General features: G+C 37.1%; 1 protein-coding gene across 1 annotated transcript in view; it reads right to left on the minus strand.

The window, feature by feature from the left end:
- Positions 1-875: 875 nt before the first annotated feature.
- LOC142347912 (uncharacterized) overlaps positions 876-15,863 on the minus strand; it is a 138,859-nt gene continuing 123,871 nt past the window's right edge. The window contains exons 90-91 of the mRNA XM_075399075.1: positions 6,558-6,716; positions 876-1,144 (exon numbers count right to left, since the gene is read on the minus strand). Coding sequence (XP_075255190.1) covers positions 983-1,144; positions 6,558-6,716 — 321 coding nt within the window. The 3' untranslated portion in view covers positions 876-982. The remainder of the gene's footprint in view (positions 1,145-6,557; positions 6,717-15,863) is intronic.

Below are 15,863 nucleotides of genomic sequence, written 5' to 3' on the forward strand. Positions count from 1 at the left end.
CAGGGTCTTAGAAAAAAAGTGGACAGTTGAAAAATTTTTGCAAGTTACTATCGCTTAGCAACGTCCAGTGGTCACTTCCATTTGAAAATAGCGTTGTAGTTACAATATTTCAGTCCGTTTATCAAGATTAAGATTGATTCCATCGGATTGCAGTGACGGAAAATACTTTTTATAAGGGAAAAACTAACAGCTCGGTTTTTGCTTCAGCTCAAAAATGGAACTACACGTTTTTAATAACAAAATCTATTTTCCAAAATTGGGGACTGCTTCTTTTATTCTTGCAAAATGGTCAGATTTTCTCGGATTTCGCTGGCAAAAATGCGAAAATCTTGGGCAGGTTTTTACAAAATTTCAAAAGTTTCCACAAACATTTTGCTAGCATTGATTTTGTATTCTGGAATTGTGAAATGTATTTTTGTGCCATCGAATAAAATTTTATAAAAGTTTTTGACGCCAAAATGAGCTTAAGCAAAATCCGATTTGAAATGCTTTCTATCGCTCATGTGATAAGATTACAAAGCGGAAATCACTTACTTATACTAGTAAAAAAACTGGTCTCTTAAAGGTGCCAATTTGGTCTTGATAACATAACGTTATGACGTCATTGGACATGAAGAGAAAATTGTCTTATTTGCTATACAGAAAACATGTTTTAACAAAATATTGGACATTTACCAAGACAATTTCTAAGAATAATTAGCTAAGATGTGCTGAGGTTTTTTGACTCATCATGATATTTCAACTTTTGTAGTATTTGTCACAATCATCTACATAATGGCAAGGTGTATCAACTTTTATTTCAATGGTGTACAAAAAAAATTTCAGAGAAAGAAAATTTAACCCTCACTACTTATTAAAAAAGTGATTTTTTTTGCAATTATAAATTTCATCTGTTTTATTGAGCATAATATACAGCAAATTATTCTATAATTCATCATTTCGTCATTTAGTTTAAAAAGTTGGAAGTTGTCGTTTGGTCCTTTTATCGATGTTTGCACATAAGAACACAGAGGATTCCGAATGCTGCAATCACAGAGATAGATAATACGATGCTAGCAACAATTGTTGCGTTCTCAAATCTCCGCCTGGCATTTCCTCCTTCTTCTGAGTCTGTACTGTTCTCTTGGTCGTCTGGAATTGTTATCTAAAAGAGAACAAATTTCCAGTATAAAAACTGCTTGACTTCATTTTTTTTTACTCGTGTGATGGTCAAAAGAGCTAATATGTGTTTTCACACTGTTTTTGTGGCAGAGAAAATAGCCTTTTTAAAAAAAAATTAGAAGTAACAATTTTTTAGATTAACCGTGCAGTTTAAAACTGCCCTAAGAAAGGTAAGATTTTGTTGGATCAACGTCCTTCAATGAGACCATTATTGTCTTCCAGTTACTTTTATTTAAAATTTTCAACTTTTTTCAAGCTCTGAGAGCAATCTACTCTTGTGTGCAAAATAAAAAACAGATATTTTTCAAAAGAATTCTGGAAACTACCCAAAGCGAATGTATATTCCTCGAACAATACCACCAATTAAACTGAGCATAAAACGAAACAACTATCAAATGAAGGAAGTCAGAAATTTAAAATATCAAAACGAACTCGTAGAAACCAATAATCCAAACTGAAGCTTAAAAACTTGTGAAAGAAATCAAGAAAGTACTCAAAAATAATGGAACTCTACAAAACTCTAGAAATTCAAGGTTAAATTGAGGTAAGATAATTGTTTCATTTTTGCTCCTAGTTTAAAATGGGTATGTTTTTCTTCGAATTTCACACTACAGAGGGGGATCTCTTGCTTGGTGAGGAATAATTGTTCCGACCCCACTTGTGGGGGGGGGGGGGGACTATATACTCAAATGGGTTTTTTTTGTTCATTCATTTTTGGCCGATCGATATATTCATCGTAGAGAATTGTGAGTGGTATCATTAAAAAGCTCGTCCAGCGCAGAAGTCGAAATTAAAAAGATTTTTTGGATTTCCTTTTTTCGAGGAGTTATCGAGGATTGAAGTTTTGTGTGAACATGTGACATTTTGTTCACTTTGTGTAATTTAGTGAAAGTCTTCAAATTAAGATAATTTTTACATTTCACGCCACAAAAAGAATCAATTTTGAGTTCCTGATAGACGAAAGGCGATAAAAGAGACTAGTTCTGGTTTCATAGGGAAGTTTACTATCAAAAAAATTATCGAATTCTTTTTGAGAGCTCTTTTTTTTCATATATTTTTTTTATTTCTTATGTCACATAGAGACTAGTCACTTTTCATCCCGAGGTTCCGTTAATGACAAACCTGATTCACAGTCTAATGAAGCCCAATGAACAAAAAACTTGTTTTCAGAGAAACGCTCGTATTTTTTTGGTTACGACTCTGAATTTTAAAAGAAATTTTGATTTTATTCGAGGTTTTACCAAATTTTTGGAGTTCTATGGCATAAGCTCGTTGCCTATAAGTGCAATAGATTTCATGATGAGCATAAAGAGAACCTATCTAGAGCTTTGAGTGGACAGCTAATGTCTGTTAAGACATTAAAAATGGTTTTTCGAGAAATTTTTTAAACATTAACCGATCATAAACTATTTCCGTGAATTTTAAGTCAGCTTCAGTAAGGACACCAACCCCCTAATTTCAATGCTAATTAAACCTGGTTAGCTGTTAGATCTTCTTATTTTTTGTTAAATGACTTCAATGATACAAAACTTCGAAAATAAAAAAAATTGGATTTTTTCGTCTTATTGGTCCCTCTTAAAATCTTATCACATTCTCCTGATATTAATATCGCCCATTGTCTAAGAAAAATTGTTCAATGGATCATGAAAAAAGTTTTCAGAGAAAAGATTATGGTTTAATTGGCTGCGACACTTTCTTCGCGCACTTTTCAACTGAATTTTTTGTTTTTGCCTGTATTTGTTGTTGTTTCCATAGTCAAGACTTATTGTGGTGTCTTCTTGATTACCTATGCATGAGAAACATTCTTGTTGTCCAATGGAGGGACAACTGAGCGTAATTTTTGGCTTCCGTTGAAAGCTATTGGATTTAATGGCTGTTAAGACTTTAAAAAGGAATTTCCGAGAATTTTTTTTATCATTAAACAATCTTAACGCTTAGTCCTTGAACTGTAAGTCAATCTCAGTAATGACTGAACCTTTCCTTTCTAATTCAACCAAAATTAAATTACTTAGCGGTTTTATGTTCTAACTATTGATGTTATGACTTAAATGCACGAGTTCTCATAACTTTTTTAAAAAATTTTTATATCTCCTTTTCTTAATTCTGGTTCCTTTTGGAATCTTAACACCTTATCCTAATATTGATAGTTTCATTGGCCTAAAAATGACAACGTTCAATGGATCATACAAAAACTTTTCGGTGAAAAGCTTATAGTTTAAAGGGCAACGACACTCCTGGCGCACTTTTCTACCAATTTTTTGGGTTTTGCCTGTCTTTTTTGTTGTTTTCATAATCAAGGACTTTTTGTAAGGTCTTATTGATGAGTTTGAAAACCAGACATCTCATCTTTTTGTTGTCTCACCGATGCATAACTTAGCTCCCGTTGTTTTTATTAGCTCCCGTTGAATCCTATTGAATTTAATAGTGTTGATAGTACGGTTCCTCTCAAAAAATTTCGTTGTTTTAATGCGTTTGTTCATGTTTGATTAATTTATTGGAGTTATACTGTTAAAAAGAAGAATCCAATTGCTGTTAGAAATTAATTGAAATTGGAAAAGTTTTTACTAAAAAAATCATTTTTTTATGGCTTTGACACTTTCCTCGCTCAATTTTTTTTGAATTTGCTCTGTTAGACTGTTTTTTTTATACTTTAGGTAGCCGTAAAATTCTGACCGCGTGTAAGTGAGGATTGATTGAATAGTGTTACCCAAAGAAGACTGTTTATAGCGATTAGCCTTCAAGTCTATAATGATATACATTTTTGAGATTTTAAGGATTTTTCAATTTTTTCAGTTTTTGTTGTTGTCTTCGTTAACTTGTAACGTATTCTCATCATTGAGAGGTCCCATCTATTTTAAAAACTAACCTGTTTACTGATATTAGGACGTAACATATGTTTTGTTTGTTCGACAATGTGTTTTCATAAAAAGTTATGTGAGTGGTGTAATTGTGTTTCTTTTTCTCTTCCTTTAGCACAATCGCGTAATAACAGATCTCAATGATTTTCAAATGTGGCCCAATTGAACTTATTTAATCATTCAGTAATTAATTAGCTGAATTAGTATAAATGAAAATTGAAATAAAAATACATAAAATTCAGATAATAGCTAATGATTTTAATGGCTTCACTAATTTGTGTTTTCGCAATGTTTGTAATTTTTCTGCATCTATAGCCGGCTCCTATGTCTTAGTCTAACCAAAGGCAGGTCTTATTGCTTTCATTATGGCTCTTTAGTAAATTTATAGAGAATTAATTCGTTAAAAGCTAATGATTTTTAAGACTTGAAATTATTCGGTTTAAAAAATGTTGATTGATTTTTGAATTTCGCCTCATTATTTTTTTTTGTAGAATTGTTACCAAGTCTCAATGAGGAAAAATCCCGTCTGCTGAGTAGTTAGGAAAAATTAAATTTGTGTAGTTAGGGTTTTGTCTATTTGCAATCTAACGTTGCTAATAGGTGCTTTTAAAATTAGATATTGAATTTTTGAAGTGAAATTTTGTTTTTGCTTTTTTTTGTAGTTGTTGGTTTTTTCTCGTAATCTTTTTCAATGCAGATCTCGTTGTAATGAGGCATGGAATTATTTAATTCAATTATTAGATTGGTTGTGTAACGGTTTTTTTGAACTCAAACATCTACTTTTGATTATCGCTTTGTCAAAAATGTAAGTCAAAAGACAGTTAATTCAAAAATGTAGATGAGCGCGGGTCGAAACATCATGTGCGAACGCACATTAACGAGCCTCCTTGTTAACATTAAGAGCTTTTTCTTTAGGTGGTAATTTTTTTATCTAATATTCTTATGTGTTTTTGTTTAAAACCTCTTTAAAAACCTGTAGAGTAGTTTCTTTTTGTTTTCCAGATTTTCTTGCTATTGGTGAAAATTTCCAAAGACCCAAGACATTTTTTCCCTTTGCCAAAAAATACTCAACATTGAAATTGTTTTCTAATTTCAAAAATTGTTCAATTGTACAATTAAAAAATCAAATAATTTTTTTAAAAAAAAATCTGTAGCCGATGTAAAATTTTACCATCAAATTTGAACGAATCATCCATTCGTAGCATAAACTGAAATATGCCGAAATTCAAATAGTGTTTTTGGAACTTTTAAGTTTTTGTTTTTTATAACATTGTGTGAAAAAAATGATGGCGCTGTACTGAATTGAGTAGCTTTATGATTGACAGGACTTCGAAGGACTTAGTACCTGAACATTCTTTTACAGTTGAATGTGTGTGTGTGAGCTTTTGTGTATGTGTTTGTGTGTCAGTTATACCACCTGTTACGTACCGAAATCATTTCTTGTATTAGAAAAAAACGAACCAGTTGAAAACCAATAGTTCTAACTCGAGCTTAAGAAGTTTTGTTTAAGAAGTTCTCAAAAATAATGGAAATCTATAAAACTCGCGAACATCAAGCTGAGGTACAACAATTGTTTTATATTTGCTCTTTTTTCAATCGGTAAGTTTTTCTGCTGATCTCACACTACAGAGGATGATGTCTTCATGAGGAGTAATTAAACTTATCAGCTTTTCCCCTACTGCATAGCATTTTCTTCTGATATTTTCTTGTGTTTTTGTTACATATAGTCGGATGGCCGTAAGAAGAGATTGTGAATCCTAAAGAGTGCAACATTTTCCAAATTTATCAAGCAGTTGAATGCTCCAGTTGCCTACTGAACTCTCTGAGAAAAAAAACGTTTGAGTCCAAAAATAATCAGTTGTTGTAATTAAAATTTTTTCAACCACACTCGACAATTAAGCTCAATTAGTTTATAATTTAATATGAGACCATTAGTTCTAGCAAGTCTGCGAAGATGACATTTCTTGGCATTCCTACAAGGATCATATATTATGCCATACAAATCATAGCGTATCCTCAAGTACGATCCGTGCATGTAAACAAGACAACAAGAAAGTCAAACGTTTCAAAAAGAGCGAATTCCTTGTTTAATAATTTTTTGTACGATCCTTTTATGATGAGTAAAGTCACGGACTCGGTGTTTTTTTGTTGAAAAAAGTTGAATATGCCTGTTTACAGCTCATTTTTGATTTAAAAGGTCGATCCCAATTGTAATCTTCGATGCTCCTTCTTTAGGCATTTCCTTGTTGGAGTTCTTCTTTGCTGACAAATTATTCAAATCATATGTGACCTTGTTTGAATAGCGGAAAAATTGTATCACGGGCCACCCAAAATGCACATGAACAAAATTTTAATCCATCCATGAAACGGCTCTTGCTCGATTTTGAGTCCTCGAATGTGTAATTGTGTATATTTGGTTCACACTGACCCCCCCCCCCCCGCCACCACCAATAGACAAGCCGGTGGGGGGGGGGGGGGGGGGGGGGGTAAGGTTTAACCCAGTAAGGGGGGGGGGGGGGTGGTGAATTTGGAACTTACAGGATCTTGTATAGCCCAGACTGGCTCGTTCAGTCGGAAGAGGATGTTCGTTGTTTCTGCAATGCTGATCATATTCCCCATGATGTCTACCACTTGAGCGAATATGAGGTCATTTGTGAGTGCAATGTCTCGCAAACACGCTGTGTCGTTTTTGCAAAGCTGAAAAGTTCAAGTCTGTCAAATTTTAACCGGATCTTTTCCGTTTGTGCCCCCCCCCCCCCCCCAGTACGTTATATGCTCCCAGTTACAGAGCACCTGCTATTAAATAGTAAATCATTATGTTAATATATGACACGTGTGACTGGGGGTTGCAAATAATATGCACCCGCTAAGTTGGGGTGGGGGGGGGGGGGGTGGGGGGGGGGGGGACGGAAAAGATTTTTTAACCCTAACACAGGCCGAGTTGTCCACACGGAAGCGGCCTCTGATCAGACCATTTTCAAACGCACAAAACTTAAGACAGTGGTCTGAAACGTTCCGGTCATTTCGCACTGGGATGGTCTGATCACAGGTGGCTTCGAGAGCACTTGAAGCGCACGGAAAGTTTCAAGCACACAATAGTGACGCTGTCTGTTGAGACGATGAGATCTTATTTAACCATAGCTTTAGGTTGACCATAGCCTGACACCAGTGTTGGCTGCAATGATGGTACCACGTGAAAGACTCGGACGAAAAAAAGTGACCATAGTCGCCCAAAAGAGCATTCATGCACACAAAATGAACAGCCTGAAAAGTGAGGAATAATAAATGTGGGGAATAAAAAGAAAAACTGGGAACAAGCTACTGTTAATGCACTGCAGAAGACTCTACGGGAAGCCCTGACAAAGCATCAATTAGCCGAAAAATCATTCTCAAAGTTCCTAACTAATTAATTAAAAAACCATTAAGAAAAAAAGTTTTCTCAAGAGCCATCAAGCTAGTTTGAAATTTGTCGTCTCATAATCCACAATTAGTTATTTATGCAATTTCTTTGATTTATGTCTAATTGACACGTTGTAATTAGTAAGCATTGGAAACACTCCTGCCTTTTGCAATGCGATGCCTACATACTAACATTAATACCCTAGTCAGAATGCTCTCCCAAAATTTGTCGATAAAAAGTTGACCGGGGGTTTCGAAGACAACCAAAATTGAGAATTTCAACAGACATCTCGACCGCACACCAATTTTATCGGTTGGACAAACAAGTGATTTTTCGACCGATTAATTTTTTCGTCCAATTAATTAGCTGTCGGCTAAATTTCCCATTTTTTCCTGGTCTTCTAAACCCCTCTGTCGGCCAATTTTCCTGGCATCAATGGGCCAATTTTGACAATTGTTTTAGGGGAACAATTGCCAAAGTCCTTGCGAAATTTTTGACCATTATGTAAAGGTCATGTTTGCTTTTGACATTGTTTCAACCATGTAAAATGACCAGTTTTGACCGTTTTCTAGGAAAAAGGTCTTCGATTATTTGGATACGAGAAGAGTTGAGCGCATGTACGGTAAAAGAAAGCGGTCGACGTTAATTGGCTGTAAAAAAAGTGTTGTACGACCCATGAAAATACCGGGGTTAACAATCACTACTCCACCATGTAATCTCAGTTTAAAAAATATACGCCACCCCCCTCTCCCAAACATCAGTTTTATGGGTCTTTTCTCAAAGCCGATCTCGCGATGCGAAAAGCTATAAAGACGTCCTGATAACCGCTGTTAAATGCCGAATAGATTGTTAGCCTTTTATAAATTCAGCATTTCCCGTGAGCGCCCAATCAGTAATTTTTTCAAAAATTCTTCGAAGCTTTAACACTCTTCCCAAAATTTGATTAGCGCAAAATCAGTGTTTTACTGGCCAGAAATTATTGTTCCGACCCCTCTTGAGGGGGCAGGAACTATATACTCAACTGGGTTTTTTTTGTTCAGTCAATTTTTGCCGATCGATATATTCATCATAGAGAGTTGAGACTGGTATCATTAGAAAGCTTGTCCAGTATTACGGCTGATATTAGTAGTGAAAAACTAAAAATATCTTTACGCACGTTCTGGTTCGTTTAAAGCTTTAGAAACTTTTCTTGACTGTAATTTCCTTAGGATTTTCTGCAAAACTTTAAGAAAATAACTTGAATTTCGTAACTCGAAGTCATATAACTTGACTCCAATTACACTAATGCTCGCTCTGTTAGTAATATGTTCACCAGATGACATTAACGACTGGTAATTAAACATTGCATAACTGACATTTATAGTTAAAGGGAGTATTCTGTTCAGGAATTTAATCTGTTTACATAGCAAATTATTAAGTAAATATGAAATTAACCATATTAAGACAATGATTATGTAGAGAAGTTGAACGTTAAACATAGCAATATGGCGTGATAATTGAAGGTTCATCAAAAACTAACGTAAAACATTTCTGACACAACATTTGACATCTAAACAATCTTTAAAACAGGAAAACTTAATGTATTATTCAAATATTAACTAAAGTTTGTTTATAACTGAAATGGAAAGTATGAATTCGCCCACATATCAACAGCTGTCATAATTTTGGCATCGCTCGTGACATTTAGAAAGCGTATTGACACAACGCAACTGATTGATCGTATAATATCGTATAATTATATGGCAAAAACTAGATGGAATTCGAAAAAGGGAAAATCCGCCGTTCAGGGTAAAGTTGCAAAGTCGATGAACGAAATGAGCATCGAGACTAGCACCAATGGTTAGAGTATCAAGTGAAAAGTATGCCCAACCCCACCTTTCAGGGTCCTAAACTCAAGTCCCTAGGAGCTAGAGCACTTCAAAAATACAGCACTTTTTCAAGGTCACCCGACTATCGGAAACAAAAGTTGTGACCTTGAGATGAAAACTATTGAAACTGAAAGCACCGCATAAGGGAATGAGAATACATATGAGAAATATACACCAGTGACCTTGACGGTCCTGCACCAAGGTTAAATATTATTTTTTCCAACATTTTAGTATGTTTTTACATTATTTCTAATATTAAAAATGCATTATTGATCGAACTTAACCCAATTCCGTCGCTCTAGCAACTGAGAATTGCCGGTAGAGGGCATAGCTATATACTCATCATAAAACGATCTAATAATTTGATATAAAAAATTTAAAATATTAGTTTTGACCGCAACATAGCCGGCCCAGTTTTGGTCACAAATCCAAAAATAACATCACTTGCGGTCACAATTTACAGTGATCAACTTCACAATAGGTCTTTTATAGCTACCCGTTGCAGTTTTTACTAGCGCTGATCTGGCTATTTGGTCGTCACTCTTATGAACTTCTTGAATTCTTCCTAACGGGAAGTTGAATGGATGCACATTCTTATCGACTATCCAAACCAGGTCACCAGTTTTTGGCTCGATAAGTTCCTCCTTGGCCCACTTCGTCATCTGCTGTAGTCATGGCAAATACTCAGACATCCAACGGTTCCATACGGCAACTAGGATGCTATGTTGACCTCTGAAAAGCTTTCTGTAACTCGCAGTAGTTCCAGAAAACAACGCATTTGGCCAATTAATGCTAATTTGACCTATCAGAAAGTGGTTTGGTGTCAGTGGCTGTAAATCGGTGACATCTCCGCTAACATCCGTAAGTGGTCGGTTGTTCATTAGCTGCTCAACTACACAGAGTACTGTGCGAAATCTGTCTTCAGTTAAGCTCTGTTTGCCGAGAACATTGTACAAAGCTTTCTTGCAAGATTTCACAAGACGTTCCCATACACCTCCAAAGTGAGGAGCTGCAGGCGGGTTGAAGGTCCACTTGATGCTCTCCTCTGCCAGTCTACTTGCTATTTCGTCTTTCCTGAGCTCCTGGAAGGCTTCCTTGAACTCTCTAGCCGCTCCAACAAAATTTGTTCCATTGTCAGAGATTATTGACTGAGGTTGACCTCTTCTTGCAATGAACCTATGAACAGCACCAATGCAAGCTTCAGTGTCCAAGCTGTCAACCAGTTCCCGATGAACAGCTCTAACACTCAAGCAGGTAAAGAGACACACCCATTTCTTCATTGTACGTCTGAACATCTTTACTTCAAACGGTCCGAAATAATCGACACCGGTATTTGTGAATGGTCGGACATTATTCGTCACTCGGTGTGTCGGTAAATCACTCATCTGTGGAGTTTTACCGCTAGTAAACAGTCGACATGTTACACAATTGTGTTTCACTGCTCTCAGCGCGCTTCTTAATCCAAATATCCAAAATTTCTTCTGTACTTCGTTCCGAATATACTCCACCCCTTCGTGATGAAAAATTTTGTGCTGATAGCTCAGAAACAATTCGACTGCTCTATGTTTGCTAGGCAAAATAACAGGGTGTTTTGTCTCGAATGGTAAATTAGTTCTCCTCAGTCGTCCTTTTGCTCTCAGGACACCGTTAGAATCAATGAATGGAGATAAGGAAACAATTTTGCTGTTTGAAGAAACTGTTTTCTTGGATTTCAAGTCATCAATTTCTTTAGAATAGACTTTCAGCTGAACTAATTTCCCAATCAGTTGTGCAGCTTCTTCTAGTAGTGAATGCACTTCAGAGTTCTTTCTGGCAAGTGATAAAATCCAAGCAATTGTTCGCCTCAATCGGTTGTATTGGCTGTATCGTTTCCAATCGACTACACCAATTACTTCGTTTACCACGTAAACTTGAACATTGATATCCTGCTCGGCTGGAAGCTGATTATCTTCGTTTAACAAGATTGGTTGTAGCAGCCATTCTGGACCCTTGATCCAATTACTGTTGGCTATGTCATCCAAGCTGAGACCTCTTGTTCCAAGGTCGGCTGGATTCTTAGCACCTTCCACGTGGTGCCATTCGTCCACAGTTGAAGTGTCGAGTATTTCTGCTTTTCTGTTTGCAACAAAAGTAGGCTGTTTCTCGTTGCTCGATCTTATCCACTGTATGACTGTTGTAGAATCAGACCACATAAAAACTTTATGGAAATGAATTGAGTGTTCCTTCATGATTGTGTCTTTCAGTCGATTCCCGGTTAATGCTGCCATGAGCTCAAGTTTTGGAATTGTATGATGCTTTACAGGTGCAACTCTGGCTTTTCCTATGATAAAGGATACTTTACGCTCTAATTGATTGTTTTCTGTTACAAGATATGCTACCGCACAAAATGCGTCCTCTGAAGCATCACCGAAAACGTGTAACTCATTTCGAATGTTTTCGCTCGACGCTTCATACCATCTGCTGACTTCAAACACTTCACCGGCATTCAATTCTCTTACCCAAACCGAGAATTGATCACTGAGGTTCTCGTCGATAAATGAGTCCCATTGTTGTCCTCTTGTCTGCCATATGCCTTTCAGGATTATTCTTCCACGGATAACAAATGGAGCTAGAAATCCCAAAGGATCAAAAACGCTAGAGACAATTGATAGCACTTTTCGCTGGGTCCAATATTTTTCAGGCTTAAACTGTAAACCTCTCCATACTTTCAGCGTGTCGGTTTTATTGTTCCATTCTAATCCAAGAATCGTCAGGGCCTTGTCATGTACTTCATCTTCATCAAAATTAGTAGCCCACTTAGTTAGTTTGAAACCACCTTTTGCTAAAAGAGCAATTAATTCTGCTTTGATGTCAGCAGCTTCTTCCCGACTCTGCATCGAGACAAGTAGATCATTCATATAGAAGTTATGGCATGCTATGTAACTAGCTCGATCTGAATTTTCAGCATTGTCCGTTGCACATCTTTGTAGCGCAAAGTTTGCACAAGTTGGAGACGATTTAGCGCCAAATATATGTCTATTGTACTGATACGTTACTAATCGGTCATTTTCATCTGACCATAGAAATCGTAGAAACTTTCGATCTTCCGGTCTGACTTCAACTTGAAGGAACATTTCTTCAATGTCGGCACTCAAAGCATATCGGTTCTCTCGGAATCGTGCCAAGATTCCCATCAGACTGGCTAGCAAATCCGGACCTGCTAGAAGCATGTCGTTGAGACTTTTCACGCGAAATTTACTGGCTGCGTTACATACTCTCATCACTTTGTCGGGTTTGTGAGGATTCAAAACTGGGTGATGTGGTACATACCAGACTTGTTGATTGATTGTTGCTGCCAAGTCGCTGCTAGAAAGAATTGAGATATATCCTTTACTAAGATCTGAGTTAATTGTTTCTGTATATTTCACTTTAGGTAATTCGTCTGTCTGTAATCGACGCTGCAACCCTCGAAGTTGTCCCAAAGCTGATGAAAAGTTGTTGGATAAAGCTGCTTGTTCACCGTTCCATAATAAACCAACTTCATATCGTTCGCCGTTGAATTTGATCGTTGAATTTAGAATCTCGGTGGCTAGTTTGTCTTCTTTTGTTCTCTTGTCGGCAACTTTAAGTGTTCCGTAGGACTCCATATCCCACTACTTCTTGACAACTTCAGCTAGTTTCATGTCGTCACCGTTGGCTACATGACACGCTGCGCTGAGTTTTAGCTGATTAATTGGAACTGGACCACTGACTGTCCATCCAAGTGGTAACTTAATAGCCCACGGTTTGTTCTCACCGCAATTTTTGTATTCGACGGGTCGAATCAGTTCATAAGCATTCTGGCCTAGAATGATCGCAACTTTCCTCAAATCGATCTGCTTGAAACCCACACACTTCAAGTAGGGATACTTTTCTTTCATCTCCTGGACATTGTAAACGCTTGTTCCAACTTCCAAGTTCTTTTGACTGTGAATTGTGAGTATCTTTCCTTTGTCCTGCATACAGTTAGCCGGCCCAATTGTAGCCTGAACCGCTCTGCATGTTGTAATTTGTGTGCCGTGAATTCCAGTAACATTTAACGACACTGGTTCTCCACGTATTTCAAGCTTTTCTAACAAGTCTTCATCCACCTACGTCTGAGTGGACCCCGTGTCACAAACAGCAAGAGTATCTTCGAATTGTCCTTCATCTCCGAAGATTCTGACACGTGCTATTTGCATTAAACCTCTTATTGACTCCACATTGCTGGTTAAATTAGTCACTTCAGTCTTGTTAATAGGTTTCAAGTTTTCCGACCTTTTCTTGTAGTGAAGCAACTTGTTGTGGGTTTTTTCACAGCCATCAACGCCACAATTTCTTTTCCTTGGACAGTCTTTTGCTGCATGGTTATCAGCAAGACAACAAAAACTGAGCTTCTTTTCTTTAACGACATTGTATCGTTCATCTATTTTCATGTTCTTGAACTTATCGCAGTTCCAGACCCTATGATTTAAACCTTCGATAGGACATTTGTTTTCGGTCCGAGTTTTATCGTCATTTGAACTGAAGGCTGATTCGCTGGGCTTTGGATTTTTCTTGAAATCAGGTTTCTTACTGAACTTTGTCGTTTGTGTTTCGAATTTTGACGATGTAGGCACACAGTGAACCAATCGCTCATGTACTTGCGCTTCTTCCTGCAACCAATTATTAAACTCGACCAGGTTTGGTATTCGTCTTGCTTTGGTTGGGGCCTCTATAAAGGCAAACCATCGACGCTTTGTATCTAACGGCAACTTACTGACCGCAATATCAAGGTTACTAGAAGAAAACAAGTCGTTCGAGTACCCAAATTGCTGTAGAATGTTCACAAACGTTGATACCGTATCAGCAAACTCTATCAAGGATGATAAGTCGCTAAATCTAATCTGTGGGAAGTTCTGAATTTTGGCAAGTTGTGAAGAGACAATGTGATGAGGCTGGCCAAACTTTCTTTGCAGTGTGTTCCAAGCCTGATCGTACATTGTTCCAGAGTAGCCCATTCCATTGACAGCTCGTTTTGCTTTTCCAACAAGCAATGTCTTCAAATGGCTCATTTTCTTGTCTCGACTAATACTGCTGCTGTGTATTGTAGACAGAAACATTCCACTCCATTCAGGCCAATCCAATGGATTACCATCAAATTCGAGCAATTTTAATTTTGGCAAACTTCTGTTACCATTGTTGGTTGGTTGTGAAAAGATATCATTACCATTGTCCCTTGGAGACAAGAATGAGTTTGAATAGGCGTATCTATCAGGTGAAAATCGTCTATCTCTGCTTCCCAGAGGTGTACTTTGAATTCTTGTTTTCTGCTCAAATGGATTTTCGATATCTTCTCCTGAACTGTACTGCTGTCGATACTTTGTTAAACGATTCGAATAACTATCTGTCTTTAAAAAAGAACTTGATGGACGCTCCACTTCTGGCAGTTGAACTTTGAGGTTTTCTGCGTACTCATCGTTTTCCTCGTGAAGTTCTTTCGGGGAAAATTCGTCATCAGACTCTGTTTCATTTGATTGTTTAGATTTGTCAGAAGTCTCTCCAGAAGAACTTTCTAATTCGGCTTCCATCAAGCGAAGTTGAAGTTTTTCCTCAACTTGTCTCATCTGTTCTTCGTGCTCTCTTTGCTTTCTTTCAAACTCCATTTGAAGCTTTTTGGACTCGATGTTGGCCTTCTTTTTGGCCTTCTCCTGTCTTTCTTCAACTTTCTGGAGCTTTAGCAATCTCTTCTCCTCCTCTCTTGCAAGCTTGTTCTCCAATGAGTAATTACCAGATTTACCCACTTGACTTGTGTTTTGAGTCGGCCTGTCGCTTTTCTCTTTCTGTGAGCCACTGCTCACAAGGTTTAATCCATTGTCCTGAGGGATACTGTCCGTTAGAACTGCTTCATTTGGAGCATCTTCCGCCAATGTGGTGAATGTGGAGACTGAAACTTCTCCAAACGAAACCATTCTGTTTTCTGATGCTGCGGCTTTTAGATCGAAAAGATTCAAAATGTAGCATTTGTGATCCGTTAGACGACTTCTATAGTCCATACATTTCTCTGTTACCTCAGAGCAACCAGTACCACCGTGTTTGGCCTCTACTTTACTCAGCTGATTGAGTAACTTGTCTTCTTCTTCGAAGTATGCGTCAACTTCAGATCTAGCTCGAGCAAGACGATAGTTTCCTTTCAACAATCGTATCAACTCTTCTCTTTTTCTTCTGAGTTGGTCATACTTCTGATTCAAATTAACCAAGTCCAAAGAATGCTCTTGACGGCCACGTCTGAATGGAATGATGATTTTTTGTTGGGAAGATGCTTGTTGTTCTGATGAAGAAGGCATCCACTTCTTGGCAACCTTCTGAGATTTTGTCGACTTCTTGAACATTTTGATAAAAAATAACAACAAAAATTATCTTTTTAAATGTCCGGGGAGAATACGGACCACTAATATTACGGCTGATATTAGTAGTGAAAAACTAAAATTATCTTTACGCACGTTCTGGTTCGTTTAAAGCTTTAGAAACTTTTCTTGACTGTAATTTCCTTAGGATTTTCTGCAAAACTTTAAGAAAATAACTTGAATTTCGTAACTC

This window comes from Convolutriloba macropyga, chromosome 10, assembly GCF_964194025.1.
Source record: "Convolutriloba macropyga chromosome 10, txConMacr16.3, whole genome shotgun sequence".
Lineage (NCBI taxonomy): Eukaryota > Metazoa > Xenacoelomorpha > Acoela > Convolutidae > Convolutriloba > Convolutriloba macropyga.